Raw genomic sequence first — 11,139 nt, forward strand, 5'->3', positions numbered from 1 at the left:
TAATGACCATTGTTATGTTTGGGAGGAAAAAGGGGGAGGCTTGCAAGCCGAAGATCACCATCCCAACTGTGAAGCACGGGGGTGGCAGCATTAATGTTGTGGGGGTGCTTTGCTGCAGGAGGGACTGGTGTACTTCACAAAATAGATGGTATCATGAGGGAGGACAATTATGTGGATATATTGAAGCAACATCTCAAGACATCAGTCAGGAAGTTAAAGCTTGGTCGCAAATGTGTCTTCCAAATGGACAATGACCCCAAGCATGCTTCCAAAGTTGTGGCAACATGGTTTAAGACAACAAAGTCAAGGTATTGGAGTGGCCATCACAAAGCGCTGACCTCAATCCTATAGAATATTTGTGTGCAGAACTGAAAAAGCATGTGCGAGCAAGGAGGACTACAAACCTGACTCAGTTACACCAGCTCTGTCAGGAGGAATGGGCCAAAATTTCACCCAACTTATTGTGGGAAACTTGTGGAAGGCTACCCGAAACTTTGACCCAAGTTAAACAATTTAAAGGCAACGCTACCCAATACTGACTGAGTGTATGTAAACTTCAGACCCACTGGGAATGTGATGAAAGAAATAAAAGCTGAAATAAATCATTCTCCCTACTATTATTCTGACATTTCACATTCTTAAAAGAAGGTGATGATCCTAACTGACCGAAGACAGGGAATTTTTACTAGGATTAAAAGTCAGGAATTGTGAAACTGAGTTTAAATGTATTTGGCTAAGGTTTATGTACATTTCTGACTTCAACTGTATATGTTTTGATTGATTCTCTATTCCGTGAGCTCATAGTCCATGCCCATGTAGCAAATGTGAAATGGCTAGCTAGTTAGCGGTGGTGCGCGCTAGTGGCGTTTCAATCGGTGACATCACTTGCTCTGAGACCTTGAAGTAATGGTTCCCCTTGCTCTGCAAGAGCCGCGGCTTTTGTGGAGCGACGGGTAACGATGCTTCGAGGGTGACTGTTGACGTGTGCAGAGGGTCCCTGGTTTGCACCCAGGTCGGGGCGAGGGGACGGACGTAAAGTCTATACTGTTACATTGCTGCTGTTGACCCGGATCACTGGTTGCTGCGGAAAGAGGAGGAGGTCAAAAGGGGGGTGAGTGTAGCTGATGTGAAATGGCTAGCTAGTTAGCGGTGGTGCGCACTTGTGACGTTTCAATCGGTGACGTCACTTGCTCTGAGACCTTGAAGTAGTGGTTCCCCTTGCTCTGCAAGGGCCGCGGCTTTTGTGGAGCGATGGGTAACGATGCTTTGAGGGTGACTGTTGACGTGTGCAGAGCGTCCCTGGTTCGCGCCCGGGTCGGGGCGAGGGGACGGACGTAAAGTCTATACTGTTACACCTATTGTATTGTTTTTCAACTTAGATATGCTCATATTTTCCCTACACTAGTCCATAGTATACAAAAATATAGAAAACCATGCTCGGACACTGTTCCATGAGGGAGCAAAAGGGGGCTTAGCCCCCTCAGTTAAAACTTGTGCCCCCTCAGATTTAGTTTTATGCCCCTATATAAAAATATCAAATAAGTTCAAATGATTGTGCTTTGTCAACACAATGGACAGAGCTTGCCGAAGTGTGTGTAGGGGGGCTATGGAAAGCCACTGGGCGGTTAGGTGACTCCTTTGGGTTTCCATAAGAAGTGGGGAAAACGCTGTGGTAGGCTAAGTGTATAATGTTATACACTGCTGCCTGTAATATTTGCTTTGGATTTATAAGGGCGGGGTCAAGCCTACAGATGAAGCTGTTTCACTTAACTCTGCCTCATGCCTGACCAATACAGAGTTTAGTTAGCTTCCTAGCAAGCTATAAAAAGCTTTAATGTTATTAGCCTTAGTCGATTTAGCTAGCTCCAACCAGCTAATCTGCCGATGATATCAGAAATTGGCTTTGCCAAAGCACCCAAACAAAGCCAAAGGAGAAGGGAAGCAATGACCAGCAGCAGCAGCAGCAGCATCAAACCACCAAGGCCTCCCGCCTAGCCCAGCTGCAAAATATTGCAAGACAAAGTAAACAGAGTGCCATATGTTAATTGTTTCAACCACCAGCTTCACTTATTGGTCGTTCACGCAATGTCATCTGAGAATGCGCTGGAGTGTTTAAATGTCTGTGACTCACTCTACAAGTTCTTAAAGAAACAACAGTGGTTGCCATGTACACTGGAGAAACCTTGAAACGGCTATTGGATCAAAGGTGGAGTGGACACCTGTCTACTGTGTCCGTGGTTGATAAAAGTTGTGACAGCATTGTGGAGTTCTTATCTGACGTTGAATGCATGCGTTCGTCCAACACAGAAATAAGCAGCTACAGGGCTGCTGAAGGCGGTGACGGACCCTGGCTTTAAGTTTATAGCCATCATGGCTATAATGGCTTTAAGTTTATAGCCATCGTTTATAGCCATCATACAGAATCTTCAGTCTTCTCCATCCTCCAAACAAATGACTCCAGGCAAAAGCAACCAATCTTAACACTGGAGTCAAAGGGGTCTGCAGTGCATTGCAGTGCATCGAGCTGAGCTCTGACACCGAGTTCGAAGCCATTTGGGCACAGTGCAGTGTCAATGGCACTGACGCACCGCCAGCTCCAAGCAAACAACAATGTTATGTAGGTACAAATCTCCAGCAATACCTTGTGAACAGTACAGTAGGCCAGCAGGACAGAGGAGAAGAGACTGAGTCTAAAATTCTGAACTTCAGCATGTTGGATGCGGTCATTGGCGAAATGTCGGAATGATTCAGCGAACGCAACAGCCAACGAGGGGAGGCCCTGTGTGCCCATGACCCAGAGAGCCATGGCTTACTAGATGTAATTGCTGAATCTAAGCAACCATTGCTGAATCTAAGCAAAACAGATTTGGTGGAAGCTGAGTTTAGTGTCGCTTGACAGTTTTTGCAGACTGAAATCCCTCGCTCCAAATGGACCCCACCTGCAACAATTCTTTGGGCCTCTCTCTGCTATGCCAACCGTGCTTACTGCACCGAAACATGGACTGACTTTTGGGCCGTCCACAGCTACATGCAAAATTAATATTACATGCAAAACTAATATTCGACTTTGACAAAAGTGTTCAGTCAGCACAGAAGAAGCATGCTACACCCAAGGAAAGCTCAACTAATCCAATTGGCATTCGAGGGGGATCTTCCAAAAATATTTTGGTGAGAATGGAATGATCGATTACTCAGGAAGTTCCACAGAGCATCAAGGAGGCCGCAACTCTTCTGAAAAGGTAAGAAACAATCTAGCTGGGTGGTTTTTATAAAAAATCTTGTCACTTCTTGGCCAAAAGCATTTGAATGTATGTTTATTGTGGTATAGCATGATATAAGCAGAATTCCATATAATTCCATTGCAATGACCCAAATGATGCCCCTGGGTATACTGTAGCTACATTTATGTTTCATCATAGAAATAGATACATTCTATTAGGGTTTTGATTGATTTGTGGTTGTAAATGGAACTGTAGTATTGGAAACTTGTTTATGGTAGGCTGGCATTGCGTAATTGATTATGTGGGTCAAATTTGATTTACAGAAGTGTATTGTGCCATATCACAAGGTGTTGCTAAACTCATGAGCGGCATGATTTTCCATGTATGAAGCTGGCCTATAGGCCTATTTATTTGGCAAGACAGCTGTGCATGTCTACATCTAACTGTAGTAGGTTGTAGGCTAGATTTGGGTTATTTGGATCTCCATTTAACCTTTTGTTTACTGCGTTGTTTACTGTTAATGTAACTAACCTAAATCTAGATTGTGTCATTCTTTTATCAATCTGATATTTAGTTTTCTAGGCCTACTACTTGGTACCGTTGTTTTGTTCTGTTCTCATTTGTTCGCATTCACAGTTGTGTCGGTATTCTAAGCCAAACTGCTGTTCAGTGTTTTTGCTTGCATGCATGAATAACTAGGCTACTACTTTCAGCATTTAGTTAGTATTATTTTGTTAAGACAGCGGTGTGTAAGACTGCATTCACATAGGCTGTTTGTAATAGGTGAATTACCCTGTCCATCTTGTAGTCTATATTCATTACCAAAACGGCCTTGTATGTTAGGGCGCTGTCCATTGTGCTGATACAGCACAGCCGAGATGGGCTACAGATTTCACGCCAACCTGTCACTTCAATCGCACTCAATGATCTCAGTGTCGGTTTAAACTGTTTATTGTGGTATAACCTGATATAAGCAGAATTCAATACAATTCCAATGCAAGAACCCAAAAATTGTGCCCGATAGCCGATTTCAACTGTCCCCTTAGTCTCTTTATCCTGGAACCTGGTCTTACCATGTTACATGTTTACATTAATACAATGATTCACATTAAAACATTTAAAACTTTGACACAGTGTAAGTGGTGCATACATATTCAAGGATTACTTTCCATTGGCAGATTCTGTATTTGCAAATCAATCTGTAATTGTAAAATGACATACAATATGTATACATCCCTGGGAAACTCTGTCAAACGTTTTAACCAAAAGTGTTAACCATTTTACCCCTCCCAGAACATTCATACTAATGTTCTAGGAATGAAGAGGTAACCAGAAATGGTTTGTTGGGATTCCATCTCCTCAGCTTGTCATGATGTCATCGTATCAGAATGAAACCTGCAGTTCAGACTTAGTCCTGCGGAGGAAGTAGAGAGCAGCCTTACTGTTAACCTAGCAGGCGTAAAAGAACCGCTTGAGCAGTCCCTACCAGTGGAGGCGGCTAAGGGGAGGATGGCTCACAATAATGGCCGGAACGGTGCGACTGATGGCATCAAACACATGGAATCCATGTGTTTGTTGTATTTGATACCATTCCTCCTATTGCACTCTAGCCATTACCACGAGCCCATCCTCCTCAATTAAGGCACCACCATCTCCTGTGGTCCCTACATGCAGTAGTGTGTAGGGTGAAGCTGGCCCTAGACGCTGATCTTGGGTCAGTTTTAAATTGTCCCATCTTGTGATTTAGGTTAGGAAAGTTCAATTATAGGGGAAACTTCGCTCCGGAGCGTAGAAATGGAGTGGTCTCCTCACTCGAGCTTCTTAACCAGCCTGGCCATCTTTCTGCTTCTTCTTGAGGAAGAGGAGGTTGATGTAGACGATGTGGTCCAGGACCGTGGAGGCACACAGGAGACCCCCGTGCAACGCTCCAGCTATCCCACAGCTGAACACATCCTGCCCTGGAAAACGTACATCCACACAAACCATATAAGGTAAGGCAAAGATGGCCTGAAGACATGCAAGCTCCTTCACATACAGTACATTTACATAATTTAGCAGACGCTCTTATCCAGAGCGACTTACAGGCACAATTGAGGTTAAGTGCCTTTGCTCAATGGCATATCAACATATCTTTTCCACCTAGTCAGCTTGGGGATTGTTGCTGACCCAATGCTCTACACCAATAGGCTATCTGCCACCCAGTACATTTGAAAAAAATCAAAACAAGAGTTTGTAACTGTAAATATTCTTCACAGAATTTGACTATATAGCTCATACAAAATAGACTTTACGGCTAATGCACATTTAGTCTCACTTTATAAATGATTGAATCTTTACGGAGAAGCATTAGAGGAAAAGCTCCAGGAGTGTTACCTGAGATAAAGAGGTTTTTGACAGGGGTGGAGCAACGGTTCCTGGCCACAGCCTCAGCATGGAAGCGCCAAGGTTGTGCTCAGCAGAGTACATGGCCCCGCAATGGGCTCCCAGGTAGTGCATGTTAGTCAGGGGGGGGTCGCAACGTCCTGGAACACCAACTGGAAACAAACAGAGCATAGAGACGTTATCAATTAACATGGATTAACCTCTAAAAAGCCGCAAACACAGACACACAGAGAGACAATATACACTACTGTATGTTAATTGAAAAACACTTGTTCATACCTTTTCCCTCAGCTTGGGGAATAGGGTGCATGCCCAGTCAGAGATTGTTTGCAAATTTCATTTTGTAGTTGGTATAGTCATCTCCCCTTTTCCTTACTGAGGTATCTGTCCATTCCTCAAACCACTCGTATTTCACCATGGTCAACATCGTCATGCAGGATTTCCCTGGAAATGTAACATGGTATACATCCGACACGTCTGCAGCGTATTTGTGGCACAAAGAAGTAAACACACTTATCAGGTGCATCCTCTTTACTCATGGCAAAGAACCCTTCCATTCTACACAAAACAACAAGGCTGTAAACATCTGAAGAATGCTGGAGTGATGATGCATCAATGAAACTAATCTCCATGTACGACTGTAAGCTATGTAGTGATGCCATAGTAACTGCTTGTACTCATTGTTTATGCAGCAGCGCCACCTTGTGAGTACAGAGGGCGATATCATCTCATTTCAATTCTGAAAGAGGATTCGGTGCCTGGTCCTTATGAGCCATCCATATAATTCTTTTTGAAGAGCCAGAAGTTGGTGGAGACGATACCCAGCTCCTCTTGAGTTCCATCAAAGCCAGAGAAGACCAATAATGATCCTCTGCCATGTTTCATCATGTCTAAACGTTCCTGGATGTCTGTTAGCAAAAAATGTGTTTTACCATCAACCCATAGCAAGACTTTACAGTAGTAAGCTAGAACATTATAAGGCAACACCTATCGACTGATCAATCGATCAATCAACTGATTGAAATCCTACATGCTGTTAGTTTGTCAGTGTAGCTCACCTGGTTTGGTCTGGGTCTCAGGGGGCAGTCACTTCTGGAAGGTGGTGAACAGACCACAGTTGGAGATGATCACAGGAGGATGTACCTCCACCTCCTCCTGTCCCTTTCTCACCTTTACACCTGGCGATGGAAACAAACAGGAGAAGACTCAGGAAGACATTGTATGCCTTTGAAATATCAACATGATCTCCTCATGGAAATATATTTTGTGATTAGAAATAGGACAAGCTTCTTTAAGTCTTTGTAATTCTTGCATGCAGAAATAAGCGATGGGACACTTACTCTCCCAGCACAACAAGGGAAGACTGTGGACTGTGCATGTAATTTGTCTTTGGGCTGTTATTATAGAGTTTTCACATATATCCTATGGTTCAGGGACTAAATCAAAACAATAGGACTCTGTTTGTCCATTGTGAAACCTGCTATGGACCATATCGTGATTGTCAGCTGAGTGGATCAGCAGTCTAAGGCACTGCATCTCAGTGCTTGAGGCGCAGTACAGACACCCTGGTTCGATTCCAGGCTGTATCACAACCGGCTGTGATTGGGAGTCCCATAGGGCGGTGCACAATTGGCCCAGCATTGTCCGGGTTTGGCCGCTGTAGGACGTCATTGTAAATAAGATTTTTTTCTTAACTGAATTGCCTAGAAAACTTTTATTTATTTAGGGGAGCCCAATTGAGACCAGGGTATCATTCACAATGGTACCCTATGTACAAACATATTTACAATCAAGAAAATGAACATTCCAAATAAAACAAGAATAAAAAACCTACAAGGTACAATTACAATACTACACTTTCAACAAATAAACCATTACAATCAAAACAACTGCAATCCTCAATTAATTCATTTAACACCAGAGTCCTAAACTTCCCTAGCGGCACCAGGGAATCAAGATGCAAGGAGGTAGGGGCACTAAAACTAAAGGAGGATTTACCTAAATTGGTCAAGACCAGAGAGACCTCAAGAGTTAACCAAACCTGCAAGTGGGTTTGATAGCTCATTCTTTTATACTTCAGCAATGAAGTTATGTCAGTTGGAAGCTTGTGTAGTAAAGCTTTGTAAACTTAAAGGAAGTAATGAAGTGATCTACAGGACTTCAATAAGGACCATCCAACCTTTTGATGCAGTGGTGAGTATTAAAACTTGTCCATTGGGAAACGGATATGGACGATATCTGTATTCTCACCATATGCTGCCCCGTCATTGTTGACCAGGATCTGAGTGACAGGTGCTCTGACCAGGACGTTGTCTCCAGACTTCTGGATGACAGGGATGATGTGGTAGGAGATCTCACTGCCTCCTCCTTTAGGGTAGTACGCTCCTCTCTTGTAGTGTTGCAACAGAAGAGCATTGATCCTAACACTGGAATCCTTGGGGGGGGACATAAAATAAACTATTAGCTACCTCAGTTCTATTTCATGAACTATGACAGATATTCCCTGGTTGCCATAATCCATTCGTGGCTCAGTTTGTCTTGGACTCTTTCCAAGCATAGAATATCATTCTGAATATATATAGAATAATACTGAAATAGTGGAATGGAATAGTATAGTTTAGTCTAGAATGCAATACAATAGAATCTAGAACGTTAAGACCAAGTACCGTAGAAGAGGTAACTGAAGATGACGTGAAGGTCCTTGTTGGTGGTCAAGGTGCCAGGTCTGTAGCTCCAGTACCAGAGAGGGTATAGATGGAGGAGCAGAGGTTTGTGATGCCAGACTTCAGCAAGAACAGAGCCAGCCACTGGGGGATCAGCTTCAGAGAGGCCAGATCGTTAGTCTTCTTGGCTGACACCTGGCATGATATTAAAGGACATTTGAGGTAAAAAGTTATTATACTGTAGTGAAGTCAGAGGGTAGTCCCAACCAGGGCTTGAACCTAAGAACTTGGGACTGTCAACCAAATGCCTCAGCTGTTACGCCAAGAGATCAAAATCTCTTGATGAGGTTGCTAGGTGATGGGTTGAGGTGACTACCATACTATTGATACTCATTTGATCACTTCAGTGTTCTCATTACCAACAAAGCCCCTGAACTGAAAAAAGAAAGTACCTTCATGATTTTGAAAAAAGTTTCAATGGCAGTGACGCCGTCTGGAAACTGATTTTTCAGGTGAGCCTCCAACTCTGTCTTGCCAGACAAGATGGTGTACTCGCGTTTGTCCTCTCCCTCGCCGATTTGGATGGTGTCAAAGTGCTGGTCCAGCTCCACAAACTCCAACTGGCCCTCTGTGATCTGGTCGAAGACAATACGCAGCAGACTGCTGGCTGATGAAGTGGAGACCTGGATAGGACAATGGGGATAAATCATGCTTCAATAAGATGTTACATCAGGTCACAAAGTCATTGACTGGGGCACCACTATCTGGGCAAGTGGCAAAAACCCACCTATTTCTACAATTAATCTTCTTAAAGATTTTAAACCTAAACCTTACCTTAATCACATTGATAAGTAAACATTAGCCTAATCCTAACCTTAAATTAAGACCAATGTTCATTTTCAGGATATAGCCAATTTTGACTTTGCCAAATGCCCATCTAGCTTTTAGAGAAAGAAGCAGGCGGCCCTTCTTCTCAACACAGCTTCTTGTTTGTAAATTAATTACATTTAGATGGTATTTGTGCTCATTTCAAATGTGTTCACTCCAAAGTAATGCATGATACATTTAATACTTGGAATAAGTCATAGTAAACGTTCTATGACATGTGTCTATTGAATACAAGTTATCAGTGTGAGAATGACAAAACAATGACCCAAGCCCAGCTTGGTTAATCCCTACCATTGTGTCGCTGAGTTGTCATAATGATTCAGCAAATGTACATTATCCCATGAGCGTTGGTAGACAAAATGTAAGTAAACTAATCTAGCTGCCCTGAATGCCTCTTCAGATCTTACAGCTATTGTATGCAGTAATCATGTGCCTATGAACAAGAGTTATACTGGTAGCACTGAGCCAGTGTGCCCTAGTAGGAAGTCCACTGTATGCAGCTCACCCTCCACTAACATAAATAACATGAGCATGTCTACTCCTGCTAAGCTTCCCAGTAAAGCAATGAAAACAATCAAGCATCCTAAAAAAGTGCTAAAAATAGCCCACGTTTAACATATAAGAAACAAGGTTCATGAAATCAATAATTTGCTAGTAACAGATGACATTCATATTCTGACAATCTCTGAAACTCACTTAGATAATACATTTGATGATACAGTGGGAGCAATACATGGTTATAACATTTGCAGAAAATACAGAAATGCCAATGGTGGAGGTGTTGCTGTTTATATTCAGAACCACATTCCTGTAAAGCTTAGAGAGGATCTCAATTACTGTTGAAGTAAAATGGCTACAGTTTCATCTGCCTCACCTAACGCCCATTGATGTGGGAAGCTGCTATATACCACCAAGTGCTAACAGTCAGTATCTGGATAACATCTGTGAAATTCTTGATAATGTATGTAATATCAACAGAGAAGTATATTTTCTGGGTGATTGAAATATTGACTAGCTTTCATCAAGCTGCCCACTCAAGAAAAAGCTTCAAACTGTAACCAGTATCTGAAACCTGGTTCAGGTTATCAGTCAACCTACCAGGGTAGTTACAAATGGGATCGTAATGAAATCAACAACATATATTGATCACATATTTATTAATGTAGCAGAAATTTGCTTTAAAGCATTATCCAAATCTATCGGATGTAGTGATCACAATATAGTAGCCATATATAGGAAAACCAAAGTTCCAAAGGCTGGGCCTAATATAGTGTATAAGAGGTCAAACATAAGTTTTGTAGGGATTCCTATGTTGTTGATGTTAAGGATACTTGTTGGTCTGTGGTTTGTAATGATGACAACCAGAAACTGCACTTGACACATTCATGAAATTACTTATTTTAGTTACTAATAAGCTTGCACCCATTAAGAAGATGACTGTTAAACAGTTAAATCTCAGTGGATTGATGAGGAATTGAACCATTTTATGGTTGAGAGGGATGAGACAACAGGAATGGCAAATAAGTCTGGCTGCACACCTCCCTGACCAAGGCCCTTCACCCCCCTCAAGTTCGAGTCTCATAGCAAAGTCTGAATACTTACGTAAATAAGTTGTTTTTTTATTTGTAATACATTTTCAAACATTCCCAAAAACCTGTTTTCGCTTTGTCATTATGGGATTTTGTGTGTAGATTGATGAGGGGGAAAACAATAATTGAATACGTTTTAGAATAAGGCTGTAACATAACAAAATGTGGAAAAAGTAAGGGGGTCAGAATACTTTCCGAATGCACTGTATATGCTTGGCCTTTAAACGTGCAGCTCTGAGCTAAGGTTCTCAATAATTTAATACTAGGACATTTATTGCCAGATATTAGCTCTTTGTCTCTCAGCTTCTTAATAATTGCCTAAAAGTTATCTTGTTCACATGTCATTTATAGTATTCCAAGTGGTGATGCAAGGCTAGCTACCTTCACTAGACCCAT

General features: G+C 42.2%; 1 protein-coding gene across 1 annotated transcript; it reads right to left on the bottom strand.

Moving 5' to 3' along the window:
* Positions 1-3,297: 3,297 nt before the first annotated feature.
* Positions 3,298-11,139, bottom strand: si:ch1073-13h15.3 (inactive all-trans-retinol 13,14-reductase). Its single transcript, XM_042306312.1, is given in 14 exon segments — positions 3,298-5,179; positions 5,595-5,663; positions 5,666-5,729; positions 5,732-5,755; positions 5,883-5,922; positions 5,924-6,079; positions 6,081-6,161; positions 6,373-6,511; positions 6,662-6,781; positions 7,854-8,060; positions 8,255-8,326; positions 8,329-8,461; positions 8,719-8,949; positions 11,125-11,139. Coding segments are annotated over 14 exon segments (1,488 nt in total). The 3' UTR covers positions 3,298-5,042.

The sequence above is a fragment of the Oncorhynchus tshawytscha genome, linkage group LG25 (assembly GCF_018296145.1).
Source record: "Oncorhynchus tshawytscha isolate Ot180627B linkage group LG25, Otsh_v2.0, whole genome shotgun sequence".
Classification (NCBI taxonomy): domain Eukaryota; kingdom Metazoa; phylum Chordata; class Actinopteri; order Salmoniformes; family Salmonidae; genus Oncorhynchus; species Oncorhynchus tshawytscha.